Source organism: Chrysemys picta, chromosome 24 (genome assembly GCF_011386835.1).
Source record: "Chrysemys picta bellii isolate R12L10 chromosome 24, ASM1138683v2, whole genome shotgun sequence".
Classification (NCBI taxonomy): Eukaryota; Metazoa; Chordata; order Testudines; family Emydidae; genus Chrysemys; species Chrysemys picta.
In genome coordinates, this window is record NC_088814.1 from 81,500 (window position 1) to 106,568 (window position 25,069).

General features: G+C 42.7%; 1 protein-coding gene and 1 long non-coding RNA gene across 12 annotated transcripts; one reads left to right on the top strand and one right to left on the bottom strand.

The window, feature by feature from the left end:
* Nucleotides 1–122: 122 nt before the first annotated feature.
* On the bottom strand, nt 123–24,978 carry LOC101940154 (G protein-activated inward rectifier potassium channel 1-like). 11 transcript variants are annotated; one of them, XR_010594736.1, is made up of 4 exons: nt 24,068–24,978; nt 7,083–7,125; nt 6,909–6,970; nt 123–4,863 (listed from the first exon to the last, which is right to left on the bottom strand). XR_010594736.1 is itself a non-coding variant. In XM_042844024.2 (4 exons), exons 1-4 carry the CDS (start codon nt 24,716–24,718, stop codon nt 4,262–4,264), a joined length of 1,275 nt encoding a protein of 424 aa, XP_042699958.1. In that variant the 5' UTR covers nt 24,719–24,954; the 3' UTR covers nt 123–4,261. The 11 variants fall into 11 exon arrangements, 7 of the variants coding, with proteins under 7 accessions (XP_042699958.1, XP_065433499.1, XP_065433502.1 ...); XM_042844024.2 differs by having other exon boundaries at nt 24,151–24,954; XR_010594737.1 differs by lacking the exon at nt 123–4,863 and adding an exon at nt 20,558–20,615 and having other exon boundaries at nt 6,910–6,970; nt 24,068–24,965.
* On the top strand, nt 11,686–23,787 carry LOC112058672 (uncharacterized). The gene is made up of 2 exons (XR_002887808.3): nt 11,686–17,388; nt 20,084–23,787. It is a non-coding gene; the product is annotated as an uncharacterized LOC112058672 (long non-coding RNA).
* Nucleotides 24,979–25,069: the final 91 nt, after the last annotated feature.

Below are 25,069 nucleotides of genomic sequence, written 5' to 3' on the forward strand. Positions count from 1 at the left end.
ACTGGGTTGTAGTTGAAAGTATTAGCCATGCCAGAGAGGGGAGCCACCCTGACCCATCTACCACTGGCAAAAAGTGCGCCCCAATATCAGCTGCATGTAGAAGAATCAAAGAACCCATACAATTTCCTTAACAAAATGTTGAACTTTTATTAAAACAAATACAGTTCTGAAGCAGTGAGGTTACAATAATTCAACCAGTTTCTAAATTCTGACACCTCCTCAGCCAAGAATCTGTTTCCAGACTAAGCACAGGGTACAGCTACAACATTAGTTTCAACAGTTATCTTTTTCTGGTCCTAGTCCCTTCTAGCCAATAGGAGCACAGCAAACATAGAATTATAGAACTGGAAGGGACCTTGAGAGGTTATCTAGTCTAGTCCCCTGCTCTCAAGGCAGGACTAAGTATTATCTAGACCAGCCCTGACAGGTGTTTGTCCAACCTGCTCTGAAAAATCCCCAATGATGGAGATTCCACAACCTCCCTAGGCAATTTATTCCAGTGCTTAATCACTCTGACAGTTAGGAAGTTTTTCCTAATGTCCAACCTAAACCACCCTTGCTGCAATTTAAGCCCATTGCTTCTTGTCCTATCCTCAGAGATTAAGCACAACAATTTTTCTCCCTGCTCATAACTTTTATATACTTGAAAACTGTTGTCAGACCATTCAGTGGTCTAATCCATGAACGAACTCACTCCAATTTTTTAGTTGCTGGATCACTGTATTGGATAACATACATTTAAAACCCCACCTAATAAACAATTAAAAAAAATACTCTATAATTTTGGTGAAGTTACACCGCTTGAAATTTTCTTTGTCCTTTTCCTAATGCTTATTGGTGAAATATTGGCTCTAAGGGATTGTTTAGATTAGGAAAACTTGCACAGGTGTTACCACAGTACTCCTGTTTTACACTGGTGCAAAATCCCTATCAGTTTAACTACATCTGTATAGTTACACTAGTCGTGGGGGCGGTGGTGGGAAGGGGGGGCAAAATACAAACAGCAGAGTCTGTACACTTTTAGAATCTGATGATAAAGAAGGGAGACTAGGCAGCTGAAACCAATCTGCACTACAGTATCTCAGTCTGCTATCCTGCTTATTACAGTAAGTACAGCATTTATAGAACACATTTTTAAAGCATATTGCAAACATCAATTCATTTAATAGGGCACTAATTATTGTACACAATAAGATAAAGCTAACATAGAACAGTAGTACAGACAAGCTTGTTTGTGTTCTTCACAATACTAGAGATAAAATTGCAGCAGCGTGGGCCCTTTACTTATTGAACCAATGACTTGGTGCATGCAGGGCTAGAACTGGAAAGCCAAATGTAGGCCAGGAGTTTTTCAAGCCCTTTTGGATGAGTACTATTACCATAATCCCTTCTGGTTTTAAATGTGCAGGATTTGTGTTCACTCGGGTACTTTTCAGACAATTTTAGTCATATAAAATGTCTTTTTTCATCACAGGGACGGGAGACTAGAAGCTCTAGCTGCTCCATTTTCTGCTGCCTTTCAATATTTACATCTGCCAGAGCTCATTAATAATAAATTCCCATCACTAACAGACAATTATTTAAGGAAAAGATAATTGTCTCCTCCGGTCACTCTGCCTCACCCTAAAGAAGCAAAAGGAGGGCACAAGCCTCATTTTTAAAATCTTCTGCAGGCAACTTTTAAGCCAGAGAATTTAAATGAGCAAAGTGTGTACATTCAAAAGTAATGGTTTCCATAGCGGTGTATACTTTGGCAGGTCAGCTGCCTATGTTGTTAAACGTACGTGTCACTATGTATGTGTCCAAGTTAATGTGTCTTCATTTTTAGAATTTCCTTATGTTTCAATATTTAAAATCACATTTTTTACACAGCATCAACTAACAGAATTGTAGTTTGACATTTGATTTCTTTTGTAAGAATATGGGGAAAATGAAAAGGAGGACTTGTGCATTTATGTGGCTATGCTCTTGAGTTTTTAAAGAAAATTAAGGACCTATGCCCATGGTAAGGAAGGCTTGGTAAAACTCTTCTGGTCTCTTAAAAGGCATCTGAAAAGACGCAGCTCTTGTGGTGGTTTTTTTTTTGTTTTTTTTTTCTGATTCTCTCAATTATTATATTTATTTCAAATTTTGCCCACTCTCTAGCTGAAGTGTATCCCCAGACTGCATAAAATGGAGTCCAAATACCTGATCTAATGGCCATACAATGCAAGGAAAACGAATACTTTGATGTAATTAATTTCAGTTAACACATGGCCTATAATATCATTTTTTCCCTCCATCCAATGTACAGTATAGCATTGTAGCTCTCGTGTGTACAAGCAGTTCAAAAACAGACACAGGCTAAGCCATCTATTAACATGTTTCCAGTTTTCATTAGTTTTTGTTTCCTAAAGATGCAAATTTGCTAGAAGTTAAGTTCAAATTCCTGAAGAACTTGGAGATGTTTTCCCTCCCCTTTCTTCAGCAAAGGCGTATCAATATTTCTTCCCCCACCCCCGGGGAGTCCCAACTGTTCACATGTCTTCCTCTTGTCTAAAAATAGAAAGTGACTTTACTGCCACAATTCCCAGCCTCAGACCTTGGATTACCAAAGAGATTCCAAATACACTGTACTGCCCTAGGACTGGCTCTGGTCTCTGTACATAACTGACGCCTAATAGTTGAAGGGAAATCCAAATAAGGACATTATCAATCCCATAGTGCCTGTAACTTAACCATCCTTTAGAAATAAGGAATATTGTGCTAGCATAACATAAACGGTTACCTACCTTTCGTAACTGTTGTTCTTCGAGATGTGTTGCCCTTGTCCATTCCATTCTATGTGGGCAGCATATTGGTTTAGGGGTATTAGCACAGGAGTGGGAATCAGGAACTTCTGAATTCTAACCCTGACTGGAGATCCATCTGCTTTTGTAACAATGGACAAATCACTTAATCTCTGCTTGAGTTTCTCTATCACAAGTGTGCTGTGATGATTAGTTAATAGTCCAAGTTCTGCTCTGTTATGCCAGTGCAGTCCCACTGACTTCAGTGAAATTGCATCAATATACCAGAGTAGAATTTCATCTTCTTGTGGAATGGTTTGAAGAAGCAAAGCATCATATACAGCAAGTACTAAATATTATTTTATTAAATAGTTAGATATGATTTTGTTTGCTCACTATAGGCTGTAAACAAGTCATTTTTCCACAGGGAAAAGATGAATAACAGTTCTGGAATAGAAACTGAAACAAACATTTGATTATTTGATAACTATGGAACTAATAATGTTAAGAAAATAAAATATGAGTCCAGTTCTTACTATTGTCTAAAATTCAATAAGTCAAAATATAATTTTTACTTAGTCGTTTGAGACACTGCTGGTCACCTACCTTCTGAAAAAATCCTTATCTTTTCACATCATAGGACTGTAGTATTCAGGGCCATACTCATTTCTGTGCCTCTATTGTCTCACCAACTATTTTTGATAAAATGTACTAATTTCAGATTTAATTCTTTTAGTGGTAGGAGAAAAAAGTTTTGTACTTTTTCTTAATCTACTTCTTTGGCCAAATCCTTTTATCAATCTGGCTGCTGGCCATTAGAACGTGCATCCAGCCCTGGGGGGCTCACATAAGTGTAAAGGATCCTCCAGTGGCACAGCAGCTCATATAGCCCCTGCTGCTACTCTCCACCCACCCCGTTGCTGGCACAGGAGATGCGGCTGGGCATCTTTATGGTACACAGTTCCCCAGTGATGGCTTTAGTCCCTTAAGGGTGTTAAGAGATGGCATAGATTAGACCACACATAGGGCTACTCTAATATATGATGTGGGGGGAGGGGGTGACAGGGAGAATACCCACATTATACACAGCAGCCCTAGGATCAGGGGAGTGTAAAGGTGAGGTTTATGCTGCCATTGAACCCTCCCCCACCCAACCTGCACTATGTGCACTTTAGTCATAGCTGAGAATCTGGCTTCTGAAAGGATGGAAGACCAGACCAATCTGTTACAGTAGTGCTGATAGACAGCTTTAAAGCAGGGACTTGTGTATTTGGCACAATGAATTTACAGTATAGCACCCTGTACAGTTACCATGCTACATAAATCAGATTTGTATTGAATATTATAGAAAAATGCTAATTAATTTTGAAAATGGTTATTTATGAAGAATCCCTTGGCAAAACCAAATTATCACAGTAGTATTCCAAAATAATCCTGAAGGACAGAAGTCTAAAATGCAGTTTATTAACAATAACTCCTGTTGCATCTGTTATTTAGGAGAGGCGATCAGAATTCATTTTTCGAAGTTTGGCAGGCAAATTATCCTCTAGTCTTGTCCCTAAGGTGAGCATACCTTGAGGCTTTTTCTGTAACTCAAGATCTCCAGTAGACTGAGTCAAAGACTCAGATTTGATTCTGAAGGCCTTCAGTTGTATCCTTTCATCACCATCTTCATTGCTGGGAACAGAACTTATCTGCTGAATTCTCAAGAGATCTCCAGTACTGCAAGCTTTCTCCACATTGCTGGGACTCAGTCTCAGGACTCTTCTCTGAAGGCCTTCCTTTCTGGAGCTAATTTTTTGCAGTTTACTAGGAAACTTGTTTGTTTTCTCTTCTAAAATATCAATACAGTCAAGTGAGCAGATGTGTTCCCTTCTGTTTCGGTTGTTACCAATAGGAGTATTGAAAGGAGATGGAAGAGACAGGCTTTCCTCCTGTTTAACACTATAAGGAGGTGTGGGGACTTCAAAGGTGGCATGAAACTGAGAGTAATCCACACGAAAAAAGCCATCCTCTAGGGACATTACTGGGAGGAATCTGTGGCCCCAAAGAACTTCATCTTCTGTGTAGGAGGTCCTAGCCTGACACGTCATTCCTACATAAACAGACAGGAACGTTAACCTTATAAAATGAAAGAACAGATCAACATAAGGTAGGAGGAGAATATATGGTAAGATTGCATAATAAAAATCAATCCTATTCTACATCTAACAATATTGAGATAATGTGTTGCTCCATCTGGTGATCGCCAGTCTCCTAACAGTTGAGATAGTGTTTCTAAGTACTTAGTCAGATTTGCTTATACAAATATTTGATTAACTCTGTCTTGTCATTGTACCAAACCAATTTATTTTGAATAGCAGGGAGATGTAATTACAAATAAAATAATAAAAGTGAGGTAACATATACTTCAGGGAGTATTCTCTTACTATTGGGGTGCTACTTTAGCTGTACTAGTGTCTGGGAAGTTCTCTTAGAAGTGGTCCGAAAGGCCCACTACTCATCTGGGTGTGAGGGTTAAGGATTGTACTCTCGGCTTGAATTTAGAGAGAGTTCTCCAGCAAAGATAAGGAGTGCCAGGAACTAGAGCTAGATGAATAACTTTTTATTTCTTTAACACACTGCACCATAGCATGCTGAGCTCCTTTCTCACCAACACACACCTAAAAACATCACTGCCGACATCATATTACAACAGTTTCTCATATTGTTACATACGCTATATTGTAAAAGTTGAGAGATTTTTTGCCTCACTTAAGGCACAGATTCATAGATTACTATATTTTAATAAAGATTTGTAAATTGATCATGAAAACATTTTAGCTCAGGCACAAAATCTATTCCAAGCTTACCAAGTTGTTAGTCTGATGGAAACAGCCAATATGAATTTTCCAGGAGAATATAATTTTGAATGACTGCCTTGATACAATATTATACCACTGATTAAGAGAAATATTAGGACTAAAGACAAACTGGAAGTGTCAACATTAAAATAATACAATATGTAGACCAGCTGTTCTCAAACTTTAGCCACCCGATCACCCCCATTTTGATTTAAACATTTTTCGAGGACCCCCAAACCCGAGCAGCCCCAGCCATGCCGGACAGCCAGATTGAGCAGTCCCAGCCCCTGGTTGGGGGCACACTGCCCTGGCTCCAGCCCCACGGCAAGGAGGGGGCTCAGGGCTAGAGCGGGGGGTTGGGGCATGGGAGGGGGTGTGGGGTGCTGGCTCTGGGAGGAAGTTTGGGTGCAGGAGGGGGTTCAGGGCTGGAGCAGGGGGTTGGGACATGGGAGGGGGTTCAGGATGCTGGCTCTGGGAGGAAGTTTGGGTGCGGGAGGGGGCTCAGGCCTGGGGTGCGGGCTCTGGGAGGGAATTTGGATACGGGAGGAGCTCAGGGCTGGCGGGTGGGGAGCAGGCTCCTGGAGGGAGTTTGGGTGCAGGAGGGCTCAGGGATGGGGGTTTGGGTGCAGGAGGGATGTGGGCTCCGAGAAGGAGTTTGGGTTCAGGAGAGGGCTCTGGGCGGCGTTTACCTCGGGCAGCTCCCCAGAAGCGGCGACATGTCCCTCTGGGTCCTAGGCAGAGGCACAGGCAGGCAGCTCTGCATGCTGCTGCTGCCTCCGTCCGCAGGCGCTGCCCCCGCAGCTCCCATTGGCCACAGTTCCCGGCCAATGGGAGCTGCGGAGCCAGCACTCGTGGCAGGGGCAGCATGCAGAGCCCCCCCCGGCCATCCCCGCACCTAGGAGCCAGAGGGATGTCTGGTTACCATACCCACTCCACCCCTTCCTCCACCCACCTCTTCCCACCCCTGCTCCACCTGTGCCCCTCCTCTTCCCCGCCTCTTTCTGCCCCCTCCCCCGAGCGTGCCTCGTCCCATTCCTCCCCCTCCCTCCTGCACGCTGCTTAACAGCTGTTTTGTGGCGTGAAGGAAGCACTGGGGAGGGGGGGGAAGAGTTGATCAGTGGGCCTGGCGGCCCTGGACAAGTCTGGTTCCAGGGGGTCCGCGAGTCATGACTCGCAGACTCCTTGGAGCCAGACATGACTCGCGGACCCCCTGGAGTACCCTCAGAGACTCCAGTTTGAGAAACGCTGACATAGACCATTCACTTTGTTAAAAAAAATATATATATATATATCTTACCAGTAGTTTCAACAATTCCTTCCAGGATGACAACGATCTCAAACTGCTCACTTCTTAGCGATCTTTGAGAGAGACAAAAAAAGGGGCTTTTGGGGTTGATTTCATGACAGATGGTTAAAGGAGAAACTAAAAACAGCTGGTCAGCTCCAGTTCCAAATCCAACATCCAACTCACATTGATCTAATGGCAGGAATTCCCCTTCTGGTGTCTGTCGGGACTAAAGACAAAAAGATAGTTAGGCCCCAGGCAGTATATGAAGTTGTGACTGGGTATAAATGTAGATCTCTGATAACATTACTATTTAAACAGCAGTTCTCTGTGTCATCATATGGAGGTACTAGTATATTGATCTAGACACTCCTAGATCACTCTGTATAACTGATCCTGTCATTATTTACTACTCTTCCCGACTTTGTCACTACAAACTTTGCTAACAGTGATTTTATATTTTCGTCCAGACCATTGATAGAGATATCGATTAGCATTGGGCCTAGAACAGATCCCAGTGGGACCCCACAAGAAACAACCTGACTGAATGATGAGGCTTCATTAACAATTACTTTGAGATCTACCAGTTATCAATTTTAACCCATTTAATATGTGATACATTAGTTTTGAATATTGCTTTTTTTTTTTAAGTTAAAAAGTCATGTCGTATTAGCTCAAAGGCCTTACAGAACTCATGTCAATTTATCAACCAAACTTGTAATATTAAAAAAAAAAAAAAAAAAAAAAAAAAGAGTTGACAAGACCTATTCCATAAAACCATGTTGACTGGCATATTTCACTGCTTGCAGCCTGTATCAAGCATTTCAAGAATTTGCCCAGAATTGGTATTCTAGTAACTGTCCTATTGTTACACAGGTCATTTCATTTACCCTTTTAAAATATTGTCACAATATTACCTTTTTTCAGTCATCTGGAACTTCCACAATATGCCAATACACCTCTACCTCGATAAAACACGACCCAATAGAACATGAATTCAGATATAACGCAGTAAAACAGCGCTACGGGGAGGCGGGGCTGCGCACGCTGGCGGATCAAAGCAAATTCGATATAACGTGGTTTCACCTATAACACAGTAAGATGTTTTGGCTCCCGAGGACAGCGTTATATCAGGGTAGAGGTATATTTATTAAAAAAAAAAAAAAAAAAATCAACATCAGTTGGTTAGAGTTCCTCAGCCAATTGCTTTAAAGTTCTTGGGTGCAAGTTATTTGGATCTTGCAGATTTTAAATGTTCAGAAACTTTGCCAATGCTATTTAACATCCTCCCTAGTTACTTCTGGTTGGAAATTTCATTATTATTGTTATGATATGATTAATTATCCAGCTTCTTCCTAACTACAGAACAAATATTTAATACACATTTCTGCCTTTGCTGTATTATTATAAGTTTACTATCGCCATCACAAGACATCCTGTTCTTTAGATCCTGTGTTAGACCTAGGGTGAAGTCATAGCCCCACTGAAGTCAATGGAAGCTTTCACCCTATGTGATGGACTAGATGCCCTAGCAGGAGTTTTCCATCTTAAATTTCCACAAGTGACTACTGCATCTCCAAATTCCCTCTTCTCACCACTAATACCACAAAAAGCTAGAATGCCTGATTAGCTGGTTATATAATTGCCAATCTATACCAGACAATTAGCTGGTGGGGTATTTCAGCTATACACCTCTACCCCGGTATAACGCAACCCAATATAACACAAATTCGGCTATAACGTGGTAAAGCAGTGCTCCAGGGGGACGGGGCTGCGCGCTCCGGTGGATCAAAGCAAGTTCAATATAACGCGGTTTCACCTATAACAAAGTAAGATTTTTGGCTCCCGAGAACAGCATCATATTGGGGTAGAGGGGTATTAAATGTCTGTTTTAGTTCTTCAGATATTCGTGTGTTTTTTGTCTATTTCCCTGCTAAGAAGTTGTGATGTCTTCTTATCCCAAATAACAAGGCTTTCACTCTGACAGGAATCAGTTTCTCCATGGCTGATGAGATCAATAAGAATGTCAGCTGCATGACTTTTAAAACATTCTGGGTGAAGGTTAAAAGACTGACAGCACTAGAAACTAAAAGCAAACAAGAATTCTGCCCCATGGTAATCACAAGAACCTGGACTAAGTGTGAAGGTTTTGTCAGACTACTGAAAAAAGTACTTTAGGTCCTTTCAGGAAAAGTTACAGTATCAAACAGTAGAGTGCATAGCTTTAGTTAAGTTGGCTGGCTACTGTTCTCTCAGGATGAGCATTAACTGGTAGCAGACATCTGATCTATCATGAAAACTAATAAGTCTGAGCATGAGCTGCATGGTTTACCATGTTTTAAAGAAAATATTTGAACCACTGATTTAGAAAAAAAATAGGGCTGTCAAGCGATAAAAAAAAATTACCGTATATACTCATTCATTAGCCCGTTCGTTTATAAGTCGACCCTCCAAAATGGATAGGTAAAAGTAGCAAAAACTGTATGACCCTTTCATAAGCCAACCCTATATTTCAGGTTTCAGAGTAGCAGCCATGTTAGTCTGTATCCGCAAAAAGAACAGGAGTACTTGTGGCACCTTAGAGACTAACCAATTTATTAGACCATAAGCTTTCGTGGACTACAGCCCACTTCTTATATTTCAGGGGTTGGAAAACTTTGGCTCCTGGCCCGTCAGGGTAAGCCACTGGCGGATCAGCACATTTTGTTTACTTAGAGCATCTGCAGGCATGGAGCCCCTCAGCTCCCTGTGGCCGCAGTTCACCGTTCCCAGCCAATGGGAATGGTGAACCGTGGCCACAGGGAGCTGAGGGTCTCCATGCCTGCAGATGCTCCAAGTAAACAAAACTACAATGTATTAGATCAGGGATTGGCAACCTTTGGCACACGGCCCGCCAGGGTAAGCACCCTGGCGGGCCGGGCCGGTTTGTTTACCTGCCGTGTCTGCAGGTTCGGCCGATCGCAGCTCCCACTGGCCGCAGTTCGCTGCTCCAGACCAATGGGGATGGAGGAAAGTGGCGCGGGCCGAGGGATGTGCTGGCTGCCGCTTCCTGCCACCCCCATTGGCCTGGAGTGGTGAACCGCGGCCAGCGGGAGCCGCGATCGGCCGAACCTGCAGACGCGGCAGGTAAACAAACCGGTCCGCCCCGCCAGAGTGCTTACCCTGGTGGGCCGCGTGACAAAGGTTGATGATCCCTGTATTAGATATTCAATTCAATGATTCCATAGAGTTTAAAATCATCAGATTTTGGTGTAGACCCGTTTATAAGCTGATCCTTGCTCTTTGATGCGTCACTTTTTTACCAAAAATATTCGGCTTATAAATGAGTATATATGGTAATGATTGTTTAACAGCATGATTAATCACAATAGAATACCATTTATTTAAATATTTTTTGGATGTTTTCTACCTTTTCAAATATATTTATTTCAATTACAACGCAATACAGTGCTCACTTTATTTTTATTACAAATATTTGCACTGTAAAAAACAAAATAAATGATATTTTTAAATTCACCTAGTACAAGTACTGTAGTGCAAACTCTTTATCATGAAAGTTGAGCTTACAAATGTAGAATTATGTACAAAAAAACCTGCATTCAAAAATAAAACAATTTAAAACTTTAGAGCCTACTAGTCCACTCAGTCCTACTTCTTTTACAGCCAATCACTCAGACAAACAAGCTTGTTTACATTTGCAGGAGATAATTCTTTCCGCTTCTTGTTTACAATGTGACCTGAAAGTGAGGACAGGTGTTCGCATGACTCTGCTGTAGCTGGCATCACAAGGTATTTACGTGCCAGATGCGCTAAAGATTCATAAAAACAACAAGGAGTCTGGTGGCACCTTAAAGACTAACAGATTTATTTGGGCATAAGCTTTCGTGGGTAAAAACCTCACTTCTTCAGATGCAGATAAAGATTCTTATGTCCCTTCATGCTTCAACCACCATTCCACAGGACGTGTGTCCATGCTGATGATGGGTTCTGCTCGATAACGATCCAAAGCAGAGTGGACTGACACATTCACTTTCATCATCTGAGTCTGGAGCCACCAGCAGAAAGTTTGTTTTCTTTTTTGGTGGTTCAGGTTCTGTAATTTCGGCATCGGAGTGTTGCTCTTTTAAGACTTCTGAAAGCATGCTCCATACCTCGTCCCTTTCAGATTTTGGAAGGCACTTCAGATTCTTAAACCTTGGGTGAGTACTGTAGCTATCTTTAGAAATCTCACATTGGTATCTTCTTTGTGTTTTGTCAAATCTGCAGTGAAAGTGTTCTTAAAACGAACATGTGCTGGGTCATCATCCAAGACTGCTGTAACATGAAATATATGGCAGAATGTGGGTAAAACAGAGCAGAAGACATACAATTCTCCCCAAAGGAGTTCAGTCACAAATTTAATTAATGCATTATTTTTTTAATGAGCGTCACCAGCATGGAAGCATGTCCTCTGGAATGGTGTCCAAAGCATGAACGGGCATACAAATGTTTAGCATATCTGGCATGTAAATACCTTGCAATGACAGTTATAAAAGTGCCATGCAAATGCCTTTTCTCACTTTCAGGTGACATTGTAAATAAGAAGCGAGCAGCATTATCTCCCATACATATACACAAACTCGTTTGTCTTAGCAATTGGCTGAACAAGAAGTAGGACCGTGTGGACTTGTAGACACTAAAGTTTTACATTGTTTTGCTTTTGAGTGAAGTTATGTAACAAAAATTCTACATTTGTAAGCCGTATTTTCATGATAAAGATATTGCACTACAGTACTTGTATGAGGTGAATTGAAAAATGCTATTTCTTTTATGATTTTTACAATGCATATATTTAATAAAAAATAATATAAAGTGAGCACTGTACACTTTGTATTCTGTGTTGTAATTGTTGTAAATCAATCTATTTGAAAATGTAGAAAAACATCCAAAATATTTAATACATTTCAATTGGTATTCTATTGTTTAACAGTGCGATTAAAACTGCAATTAATCACGATTAATATTTTTAATCGCGTGAGTTAACTGCAATTAATTGGCAACCCTAGGAAAAAAATAACATCTTAAAATTCTAAGTTATCAACTAAACTTCATCCGATTATTCCAGTTGAAACAATGACTTGAAAAATTAGCTAGAACATACAATTTAATGCGAAATAAATAGATACTGTATTTAAAAGTTGAGAGATCATATTTTCCACTTTTTTTAAACACCAAACAGGTTTATAAAAAATAAGAATGGTCTCAAACCTTCATCCATCTCACCCAAGTTCCAAGTTTTCTCAAGATTTGGAAAAAAGTTAATAAAAATCTCACTTTAGGTTGTGGAATTTCTATCACTGGAGGTTTTTAAGAGCAGATTAGATAAACATCTGTTAGAGAAAGTCTGGCTATACTTAGTCCTGCCTCTGTGCAGAGGGCTGGACTAGATAATATATCCATGTCCCTTCCAGTGCTACATTTCTATTGTCTAAACTTTGCCTTTAATTAAAATGGTTTGTCTGCAACTCTACCCATAAGAATTAAGAACCACTACAGAGGTCATGAGACTGTAAATCAGCAGTAACGTGAGAGAGACAAGGCCAGATTTATAGATTATAAGGCCAGAAGGAACCATTCTGATCATCTACGTCTGACCTCCTGTATAACACAGGCCATAGGTCTTTCCGTAATTCTTGTTTGAATTAGAATATGTATTCCTTAGAAAAACATCCAATCTTGATTTTAAAATTTCCAGTGATTGAGAATCCACAGAACCTTTGTAAAATTGTTCCACTGTTTTATGACCCTCACTGTTAAAAATTTGCCTAATTTCTAGTCTGATTTAGTCTAGCGTCATCTTCCAGCCTTTAGATCTTATTATACCTTTGTCTGCTAGAATGAAGAGACCTCTTATCTACATGGGGAACAGAGATTTAACTGAGCAAGTTAACCTCCTCTTTGTTAAGGAGCTCAGTCTGTTTAGCTTAATTCTCTCTCTGTTAGGCCTGTTTTCGATGTTTTTTTCTCTGAAGCACTCCCCAATTTATCAAAATCCTTCTGGTGTAGACCAGAACTGGACACAGTATTCTAGGAGAGGTCACAGAAGTGCCAAATATAGAGGAAATATAACCTCCCAACTCCTATTCAATTGTCTCCTATTAATACATCCAAGTATTGCATTACTGCTTTTGGCCACAGTCTCTCACAGGGAGCTCATTTTCAGTTGATTATCCAGCAGCTACTAAAGTTAGACATTTTTAAATTAGCAGTTCTGGATAACTTGCTATCAAGAGTCTTAAAAGAGCTGATTGAGCTTGCTGGACCATTAATGTTGATTTTCAGTAACTCTTGGTACACCAAAGAAGTTCCAGAAGACTGGAAGAAAGGTACTGTTGTACCAATATTTTAAAAGACTGAATGGGCCAATCAAGCTAATTATAGGCCTATCAGGCTGACACTGCTCACAAGCAAGATAATGAAGCAGCTGATACAGGACTCAATAAAAAATTAAAGGAGGGTAATATAATAAGTGCCAATCAATGTGGATTTATGGAAAATAGATCCTGTCAAATTAACTTGATTTTTTTTATGAGATGACAAATTTGGTTGATAAAGGTACTAGTGTTGATATAATATACTTAGACTTCTGTAAGGCATGTGACTTGGTACCACACATAATTTTGCTTAAAAAACTAGAATATAATAAAATTATCATGGCACACATTAAATGGATTAAAAACTGGCTAACTGATAGGTCTCAAAATGTAATAATAGATGAGGAATCACCATTGAGCAGGTGTGTTTCTAATGGGGTCCTGCAGGGATCAGTTTTTGGCCCTGTGCTATTTAACATTTTTATCAATGATCAGGATGAAAACATAAAATCACTGAAAGTTTTCAGATGGCACAAATATTGGGGGAAATGATAAATAATTAAGAGGACAGGTCTCTGATACAGAGTGATCTGAACTGCTTGGTAAGTGGAGTGCAGGCAAACTATGTGTTTTAATATGGCCAAATAAGAAGTCAGACATCTAGGAACAAAAAATATAAGCCATACTTCGAAAATGAAGGACTCTTCCCTGGGAAGCAGTTACTTTTTAAAAGATTTGGAGGTCATGGTGCATCATCAGCTGAACACGAGTTCCCAGAGTGATGCTGTAGCAAAAAGAGCTATTGCAATCCTTGGATGGATTGCCAGGGGAATATCGAGTAGGAGTAGGGAGGTTACGTTACTTCTGTATTTGGCACTGGTGCAACTGCTATTGAAATACTGAATTCTGGTCTCCACAATTAAAAAAAAGATGTTGATAAATTGGACAGAGTTCAGAGAAGAGCCATTAGAATGATTAAAGGATATAAAACCTGCTTTATAGTGATAGACTCGAAGATTTCAGTTTCTTTAGCTTAACAGAGAGAAGGGTAAGACGTGACTTGATCATAGTCTACAAGTACCTACATGGGGAAGAAATATTGGATAATGGGCTCTTCAATCCAGCAGACAAAGGTATAACAAGATCCAGTGGTTTGAAGTTGAAGCTAGACAACTTCAAGACTAGAAATAAGGTGTAAATTTTTAACACAGAGGGTACTTAACCACTGGAACAACTTACTAGAGGTTCTGGTGGATTCTCCATCACCTGCAATTTTTAAATCAAAACTGGATTAAAAAAAAAAGGTCTAGTTGAAAGAGGAATTTTTGAGGGGGAAGTTCTATGGTCTGTGTTATACAGGAGATACAGTGATCACAATGGTCCCTTCTGGCCTTGGAATCTATAAAACTGACTTCAATATCTTGTAACAGGGCTTCTTCTCTACCTCGGTGGGTCCCGCACTTCCTTCTAGTGGTGGGTCAGGATAGCATCTCATCTCCCAGAATTCCCCCCCGCTTATAGTGGATGGGGAAATTCTGTCTCCAAGTGGCCCTCCCATTTCTGGGTCTGCTAGGCACTTACTGCTTCACTGGGGCTTCTGGCCTCCTCGGTGGCCATCCAGTGAGAGAAAAAGGGGCGTGGGGGGCCCAGTCCTGCCCTCTACTTTGGGCCCCAATGCAGGGATCCTCCAAGTAGCAGCCTCATGCTGCCAGTTCCCAGGAAAGCTGCTAGCTTCCCTGGGTTACTTCCTCACACCCCTTGGCTTATTGTCCCCACTTTGCTTGGGCAGGATTCCTCCTGCCGGGGAGAACCCCATGTCTCTGGTGGCCCTTCTGGGCGTGGCAGCACCACACCAAATGCACGGCTCAGTCTCTCCCCTTCTGGCAGGGTCCTTTTCTTCAGATCTTTGGACCTAGAAGGGTCCTTAGCTCCTGTTTAGGGTAGGGTTTCTCCCCAATCTGTATACCTGCGGGCTTCTCCCCTGGCCCTTGTCAGCTTCCACACCACTCAGCTCTCACAACACCTACCACCCACACTGATTGGCTGGAGGGTAAGGCTTTTAACCCATTCTGGCAGGTTCTTAATTGGTTCCAGGTGTCCTAATTAACCTGGAGTAACCCCTGCTCAGTTACTAGGGGAAGAGGGACCTGCTTATCCTGAGGCTAATATACCTTCCTTCCTGCACTCTTCTGTAGCCGTCTGGCCTGACCCTGTCACAATCTGAAAAAGTGCAAGCTGAAACAAACTGACTTGGTTTTTGTAACCCTATTTTGCCTATGTTTGATGGGGTGTACCAGCCTTTGGGGTCCCCTACTGGACTCCTCCCCATGAAACAGTTCTCTGTGAGAAAGAGAGCAGCCATGTTGGGAACCAGTGAGATCTGGCTCTCCAGCAACCAGAAGGGCTGGAGACCAGCAACAGTCAATCAAGGCCCAGAAGGCCAAAATAAAAGGATCTGCCTGCTGTCAGTGTCAGCAAGGCAGTTCCTGGCTGGAGCCAGAGGAGCAAGGAAGGACATTGCCAAGGTCACAGCCAGAGGAACCAGTGCAGATCCAGTGCCCATTACTGGCCACAATTGGGGGCAGGAGTTCAAGATTCAATTTCAGAGAGGGAATTTTGCCCAGAAGGGCGAGAAACTATTTTGGTTATAATTGGCCCTAAAGGACAAGGAATTGCTTCTATTTTGAGTCTGTTATACCCTAGAAGGCTTTTGAACTGTGACACCTGGCTGGAGGGCTGAGCCACAGAAGACTCACAGAGGCTGACAGACAGCATGCAGGGGGTGCTGGGAGCTGCAGACAGCAGCAACACCAGGCTAGCATGTAAAGTGGCGCTCATAGAGGTGACTGCAACCCATCACAGTACAGTTGTCTACAATCCACTCCAAAGCTGATTTTGGCATCTCTATTGCAACATTGTACTATTGGGCAATGTTGCTAGGCAGCTTCACATACCACAGAAGGGTAATCTGCCACCACTATATGATGGCATCTTTGTAATCCGAGTGCCCTGGGACAAACAGCACACATCCAATAAGATATCACACTTTCGATAGACATACCTTTTTAAAACAGCAAAGCTTTCAGAACTCCCTGTCCCTCACTGAAACTGTTTGTGGAAACATTGTGTTCATTGGCTAAATATGGGTCCCCTTAAAAGTATAAAAGTGTGATAAAGGATATCTCTTAGCATTGCTTAACTCTGATAGAATTAAAGCTCCGTCTAATCATGTGCAAGAGAAGTGAAGCAAGATCAGCTGTCAGCATGACTGGACAAAGCACAATTGGAAGAGCAAAAATTGCAAGAAACACAGGACCTTCTTGGTAACGTAGTCATTTTCTGGTATGATGAGAGTGTAACATGGCACTGAGGATGTGGGTAAACTCACCATCTTGGAGTGTCCATAAGTTATGAGTGGTATATTATACCTATTATATATGTATCGCTCCACTAATGCAAAGCTGCCCAAAAGCTGACTTACTAGCCACAAGAGGGTCCCCCAGCACATGGGGGACCTCAGATGGTGTAGAGCACTGCAGGGTCCACGCCAATCCTCCACCCACCCCACAACTGGAGCAGGGGGTATGGCTTGGGATGAGGGTGTGCCCCAGGTACTTGTGTGCCCCAGCTGCCATCTGGAGCAAGGGATAGCTGGAAAACTTAAAGATACCTTCAGGCTACTCTAAACATACGTTAGGAGACTCGTGAAGTGCTCAGCCAAGATAATATGGAGGGGAACGCAAAGGGCTGCTAAGCACTCTTTCTTCAGAGTTGCATCAAGCACACTTTAGCCACAGTTGAGGATCTGGGCCCTTATCAGCCTACTAGCATAGTCTGACAACAACATAATTCCAGAATTTTCTGCTTTTGGAGATTGCCAGACACAATGATGCACCCTTAGTTTGGAATTAATGCAGGTACCTACAATGCATACATTACCTAATAGCTGCTAAACCCTGACTTCACAATGGACAGCTACACTTAGACTTCTTTGGACTGTAAACTCTGCTCCAATTACATGTTTTACTTTCACATTACAGAATCATAGAAACAGAGGGCTGGAAGGGACATCAAGAAGTCATCAAGTCCAACCCCCTGCTCTGATGCAAGACCAAGTAAATCTGGACCATCCCAGACAGGTGTTTATCCAACCTGTCTCTAAAAGCCTCCAATGATGGGGATTCCACAATCTCCCTTGGAAGCTGGTTCTAGAGCCTAATCACTCTTATAATTAGAAAGTTTTTCATAATGTCTAACCTAAAAATTGCTTGCTGCAGATTAAGCCCATTACTTCTTGTTCTACCTTCAGTGAACAATTGATCACCATCCTCTTTAGAACAGCCCTTACCATATTTGAAGACTGTTAGGTTCCCCCTGTCTTCTTTTCCCAAGACTAAACATGCTCCCTTTTTTAAAACCCTTCGTCATAGGTCAAGTTTAGTAACGCTTATCATTTTGTTGCTCTTCTCTCTATTCTTTCTAATTTGTCCACATCTTTCCTAACATGTGCCCCCAGTACAGGGTTTAGGCTCCCAGAAAGACTGAATATTGGGTGCTGGGAAAGTCCCTGTTAACTGAGGAAACCCCTGGGCTAAGTGAATCTTAATTTCTGTGAACTGCAGGGGCGCATGGCCCAGCCTCTTGGTCTGTGCTGGAGCAGACTGGTGTATCTAGCTCAGCAAAACAGGAGTGGAGGGAAGCCTTGTCTGGCAGTGGGGGACGTGCGGGTGGGGGGGACTCTCAGTGGTATCCCAGCACATCTAGTGACAGTCTTGAGGGAGTTTCTGTGATCCAACCCGTCACAACACCCCAGAATTAGTTTTTTTTCCACAATTGCATCCCATTGTTAATTCATATTCAGTTTGTGATCCACTATAAACCCCCAGACTCTTTTCAAAAGTACTACCATCTCGTCAGTTATTCACCATTTTGTAATTGTGCATTTGATTTTTTCCCTTCCTAAATGAAGTACTTTGCACTTATGTTTATTGAATTTCATCTTGTTGAATTCAGATCAATTCTTCAATTTGTCAAGGTAGTTTTGAATTCTAATCCTGTACTCCAAAGTGCTTTCAACCCCTCCCAGCTTGGTGTCATCTACATATTCAATAAGCATACTCTCCACTCCATTATTCAAGTCATTAATGAAAATATTGAATAATACTGAACCTAGGACTGACCCCTGTGGCACCCCTCTAGATACAACCTTCCAGTTTGGCAATGAACCACTTATAAGCTGTTCTTTGAGTATGGTCTTTCAAACAGTTGTGCACCCACCATATAGTAATTTCATCTAGATCACCATTTCCTCTGTTTGCTTATGAGTTTGTCATGTGGGACTATATCAAAAAGCTTACTAAAATCATGATATATGTATCACCCACTGCTCCCCCTATCCACTAGGCCAGTAAAACAGTCAAAGAAGGAAGTTAGGCCGGTTTGGCATGATTTGTTATTCACAAATTCATGCTGACTATTCCTTAGAACCTTATTATCCTCGAGGTGCTTACAAACTGATTGTTTAGTAATTTGTTCCAATATCTTTCCAGGTCCAGGTATCAAAGTTAGGCTGATTGGTCTATAATTCCCTGGGGACTCTTTGTTCCTCTTTTTAAAAACAGGTACTATGTTTGCCCTTCTCTAGTCCTTTGGGACCTCACCCATCCTTCAGTAGTTCTCAAAGATAATTGCTAACAGTTCTAAGATTGCTTCAGCTAATTCCCTAAATACACTAGGATTAATTTAATCAGGCCCTGACAACTTGAATACATTTAATTTATCTAAATATTCTTTAATTTGTTCTTTCCCTATTTTGGCTTGCACTCCTTTCCCCTTGTTATTAATATTAATTATGTTGCGTATCTGGTTACCATCAACTTTTTAAATAAAGACTGAAGCAAAATAGGCATTAAACACCTCAGCCTTCTTAACGTCATCAATTAGCTCTCCTTTCCCACTAAGTGGAGGACCTACACTTTCTTTTGTCTTTCTCTTGTTCCTAATATATGCAAAGATCCCCTTCTTATTACCTTTTATGTCCCTTGTTAGGTGCAACTCATTTTGTGCCTTAGTGTCTCTGATTTTGTCCCTACACACTTGTGCTATTCTTTTGTACTCCTCCTCAGCAATTTGTCCATATCTCCACCTTTTGTAGGATTCTTTTTTGATTATTAGGTCACTAAAGAGCTCCTAATGGAGCCATATTGGCTTCTTAACATTCTTCCCATCTTTCCTTCCCATCAGGATAGTTTGGAGTTGTGCCTTTAATATTGTCTCCAAAAGAAACTGCCAGCTCTCTTGAACACCCTTTCCCCTTATATTGTTTCCCATGGGAAGACCTACCTACCACTTCTCTGAAATTGTTAAAGTCTGATTTTTTTTTAAGTCAATTGTCCTTATTCTGCTGCTCTCACTCCTTCCTTTCCTTAGAATCATTAAATCGATCATTGCCCCCTCTGCTCTACTCTCCACCTTCTCCTCTGTCATCCTCATCCCATCCCTTCTCTTCTCTCCCTTCTTCTTTTAATCCCATTTCCTACTTCTTCCCCTTGAAAAAAAAATCCTCTGAATAACTAAGCAACGCTAGCCTTCATCCTGGCTATTTACAGGTAGATTGTATCCCTTCCCAAATAACCATTGTCTGTTTTTTTAACTTTTTAGACTATGAACTCTTTGGTGCAGGGACACTGTTCTTACTCGGTACAGCACCCAGCACAATGGGATCCCATCCTGATAAATAAAACTGTCTGCCATGCAGACTGTTTCCATAATACAATTCCTCATTTTAAATATACAGATTATTTAATCAAAATATAATTCTGTTTATGTCAACAGGAATCATGGGAATCCCTTTTTCTGGAAAAGGAATTGCAGAGGGATGGTGTAAGAAAGGAAGCTCTCTCATACTTAGGCTTGGAAGGATTAGATTTTTATCAATAAATGTCCTTAAATGTCATTTCAGCAAATGCACAAATTGATGAAAAATATTTCCATAAATTATAGAAATTTACAGATAAGCAAAGAAAAATGCTGCTTGAGAATTTATTAGAGTCCCACCTTAATGTGTACACAACACGTTGTAATGAATGTTGTATAAAGCATACGTTTATACTCTGCTAAAACAGCCAGCTTATAAAGCTTTACCTTTTTGCATCTCAATGTCTGTCATTAAATAATTGTCTGAGCTACTTCTAACTTCCTACAACTGTGAAAATTTAGATACTGATAGAAAAAAAGCTTGAAATGAACAATAATATCAATAAAAATGGTAAAAAGACAAAACTTAAATTCTACCAAGTCTACACATACTTCATTAGCAATCCTTAGAAGTCAGGAGATTTCCAGCTGTCTGCTACTGTAGCTTGGGCTGTAAAACAATTGGACATTAAGTTCCAAAGAAAGTTTCCTAAACACTGTTTCCAAACAGCTATATTCAGACCTTTGACTGAATTTGCAGAATGAATTCATTTATCTGGATTTAAGCGCAGAGTGCTTTGAAATGGCACAAACATAGAAATCTACCTTTTTTGTTGATATATAAATTGCTGGTCTGAGTGCCAAACTAGAGGATTTGTCCAAAGATGAGTTTGATTCAAAGATTTCTTGAGGGTGTAAGATCAGGAAACTGCTGAATCTAATGTTACCATAGACTAGGGTCTAGTTAATACAGTAACTCCTCACTTAAAGTCGTCCTGGTTAACGTTATGTTGCTGATCAATTAGGGAGCATGCTCATTTAAAGTTGTGCAATGCTCCCTTCTAACGTCATTTGGCAGCCGCCTGCTTTGTCCACCGCTTGCAGGAAGAGCAGCCTGTTGCAGCTAGCTGGTGGGGGCTTGTAACCAGGGTGGACCGGCAGCCCCCCTATCAGTTCCCCTAAGTTCCCTGTGCTGCAGCCGCCCAGCAGGCTATCAATCGGCAGTTCAGCTGTCCCTCCCTCCCCTGCCATGTGCTGCTCCTGCCCTCTGCTTTGGACCTGCTCCCAGAGATTCCTGCTTACTGTGTAGGGAGGGGAAGGGGGGGGATAATGTCAGGGTGTCCCCCCTGCTCCTGCACCCCACTTACCCCTTCTCCATATAGAGCAGGGAGGGGACACGGACGGAGAGAGACAGAGAGAGCTTGGGGGCAGCAGCTGCTGTCTCAACTTCCTGATCCACTTAAAAAGACAATGCACTTAAGAGTGGGTCAGCTTACTTAAAGGGGCAGTGTGCATCTCTCTCTCTCTCCCCCACACACAAGGTGTGGGTCTGTCTCTGATCTGCTATGCTGTCTCCCCTCCCTCTTGTTCGTGCTGCCTTGATGAGAGGCTACATTAACAACAATGTGTTAACCCTTGAGGGCTCAGCCGAATGCTAGTTCATCATTTAGCAGCAAGGCATTCCCTGGGAAATATCCCTCCCTCTTCCACTCTCTAACTTCACCACCTCAACCAAGCTTCACAATCATCATAGCTGTGCAAAAGTATTAAATTGTTTAAAACTTATACTGTGTGTATATATCTATATAATATATAGTTTTGTCTGGTGAAAAAAAAATTCCCTGGAACCTAACCCCTCCTATTTACATTAATTCTTATGGGGAAATTGGATTCGCTTAACATCGTTTCGCTTAAAGTCGCATTTTTCAGAAACATAACTACAATGTTAAGTGAGGAGTTACTGTATAATACTCCCCCTTGGTTACTAACTACTACCCCATCCAACAATTCCACATTTTGATAATCAAAATGCCTGCAGCAATTTTCCTTCTTTTATTTGACCAAACTAGTTAGAGAATTCCCTCAAATAATAGAAATGCTGGATGGAACAGTAAGTTTTTTGTTTTATCTCCTGTCAAATTAATGGTATAAAACACGCTTAATGTAGCTGGTATTCATAGAAGAGTACTGGTTCATCTTTTAGTTGGAATCAAGAGATTTCCCTCCTCAATAATGCTTAGTTTTATACTTGTTTACTGATAAAACCATCCTAAAGGAATCTATTTGTGAATTTCAGCATAACTTTAAAAATGGAAAATCCCATCCAACTCATCTGCAGAAATTGTTTGTCTCTGCTCTTCAGAGATGGACTCTTTCTTTAGTGTTTTATCCTTCCATGTTATTGGTGTGTTTTAAGAAAACACTCTTACATGAGAAAACAGAACAAAGCTTGCCAATGTGCAAATCTCTAACAGTGATCGGAAAATCCTTACAGAATGGGTCAAAAAACAGGCTAACACTCCTAAAGAAACTTGCATTCAAGTGTAAAGCAGAGAAGCTTTGGGGTTTATTCTCTGTAATGGTTCATATTACTTCTATGATTAATACTATAATATCAGTTTTTAATCATTTTTATATTTCCAAACACCTGCAAGTAACAAATACACCTCTACCCCGATATAACGCTGTCCTCGGGAGCCAAAAAAATCTTACTGGGTTATAGGTGAAACCGTGTTGTATGGAACTTGCTTTGATCTGCTGGAGTGCGCAGCCCCGCCCCCCCAGAGCACTGCTTTGCCGCATTATATCCGAATTCATGTTATATTGGGTCATGTTATATCGGGGTAGAGGTGTAGTACATTTCTGTGACATTTGTGGGGATCACGCAGTAAGGGGTTCTGTCAGCACCTGCCTTGAAGCTTTGGATGCCTTAATGCTATCCTGTTATGGCTTAGAGTTCTGACACCAGTAGCCAGCCTACAAGTACAAAGATCTCAACTCTGGCTTCCACCCACCCTTTTACTTCTTGCAGGGTGACCTCACTAGCCCTTCTGATCCTGAGTCCCCCCAAATCAGTTTCCCCAAGTTAAGAGAAGGGAGTTACCTCACAAGTGGAGAACCAGTGTTGACAGGACCAATTCGATCAGGGTGGATGTAGTCCACTCCCAATAATTGATGAGGAGGTATCAATTCCAGGAGAGGCAAAGCTGCTTTTGTAGTGACATCCACCCTGATTGAATTGGCGCTGTCAACACTGGTTCTCCACTTGTAAGGTAACTCCCTTCTCTTCGTGTGTCAGTATATAATGCCTGCATCTGTAATTTTCACTCCATGCATGTGAAGAAGTGTTTTTTTTACCTACGAAAGCTTATGCCCAAATAAATCTGTTAGTCTTTAAGGTGCCACTGGACTTCTTGTTGTTTCCTTACTTAAACTACTTTATTTCTCAGTTTCACAACAATAAGCTGAAAACAGAAGTGCTCCCTGGAAGGTTTTATAAAGTTGCATTGCTTTGTGTTTCTGATTTCAAAAAACCAAAACAACCACCTCTGAAGCCACCCCTCTCCTAATTGTCCCCTCTCCTAATTTCTTGGACCAAAATAAGGTTTTCATCTTTCCCTCAGACTTCCATTTTCACTTCCTCCCATATTCAACTCTCTCACGCCTCATTTTCTGAGCACCCTGAAAAAGATTCCCGCTTAGCTGCTTCGGAGTATTCTACAGGTGCCACATCCTTCTCCCTGGCTCGCCAAACAAACAAGCATTCAGTCTCAGAGTCGAGTGAACAGAACCGAGTTTCCAGCTGCATCAATCAGTAGCGAGGGAGGGTTTCTAAGTGTCAGCGCCCTCGTGAAAATTCGGCACTACCCCAAAGGGGCAAAGGACGCCCGGGGGACGGTCGCCCCCTGGGTTTTGCCTCACTGGGTGTCACTGGAGGGTGGTTAAAGGGTGAATCCCCTTAGAAAGCGGCTCACAGAATCAGACAGGCTGCAGAAGCCTCCCGGGCTGTTGTGATTTGACCCTCCGGGGGGCTCTTTTCCAGTCTGGTCCCCATGCAGGCTAACCCAGTGCCAAAGCCACCCCCGTTCCCCGGCCCGTTCGCCCCCCCCCCCCCCGGCACACCTTGATGAGCTTGCAGCGGATCTGAGCGGAGACCATGTGGCTGTTGCGCAGGTTGCCCACCCGGAACATGAGGCACAACTTGCCGTCCCGCTGGGAAATGACGGCGGCCCGGCTGAACATGAGGGTCTCGGCTCGCTTCTTGGGCTGGGACATCTTGATGAACATGCAGCCGATGAGGAAGGCGTCCACGATGGAGCCGAGCAGGGACTGGAAGAGGAAGAGCACGATGCCCTCGGGGCAGCGCTCGGTGATGTAGCGGTGCCCGTAGCCGATGGTGGCCTCGGTCTCGATGAAGAAGAGGAAGGCGGACGGGAAGTTGTACACGTTGGCCACGCAGGGGTGGTAGCTCTGGTCGTGCGCGCGGTGCAGGTCGCCCCGCAGGTAGGCGATGCCCCACCACATGGAGGCCATGACCAGCCAGGCCACCGTGTAGGTCAGCAGGAAGATGAGCAGGTTCCAGCGCCACTTGAGGTCCACCAGCGTGGTGAAGAGGTCGGAGAGGTAGCGGCTGCTCTCGCCGCCCAGGTTCCCGTGCTGCACGTTGCAGCGCCCGTTCTTGTCCACGAAGCGCTGCCGCTTCCTGCGGGCGCTGCCCCGGCCGGAGCCCACCGCCTGGTACTCGTCCCAGAGGTGCCTGCGCACGGCCGACATGCCGGGCCGAGGGCGGGAGACCCGGGGCCGAGCCGGCAGAGCGCTCCCCGGCTAGATAGGCCCTTTGTCTGGGGCGCCCCGCGCAGGGCTGCCGGCCGGCCGGCAGCAGCGGATCTCTCCCCGACGGGGCTCCGGCTTCCCTTTGTCTGGTACGCCTCGGAGCCGGGCTCCGCTCCGGGAGCGCTGCCTCCCGTCGGCGTTTTCAGCCCAGGAGCGGAGCGGAGCGGAGAGCGGCTCAGCCCCTGCTCCTGGGGCTCGGCGGGTTGTGGAGCCCGCAGGGAAGTGGCTGAGCTGTGAACGTTGGGGGGCGGGGACGGGCTGTCGCCCCCCCCCACCCCCCAAGCCTCTGCA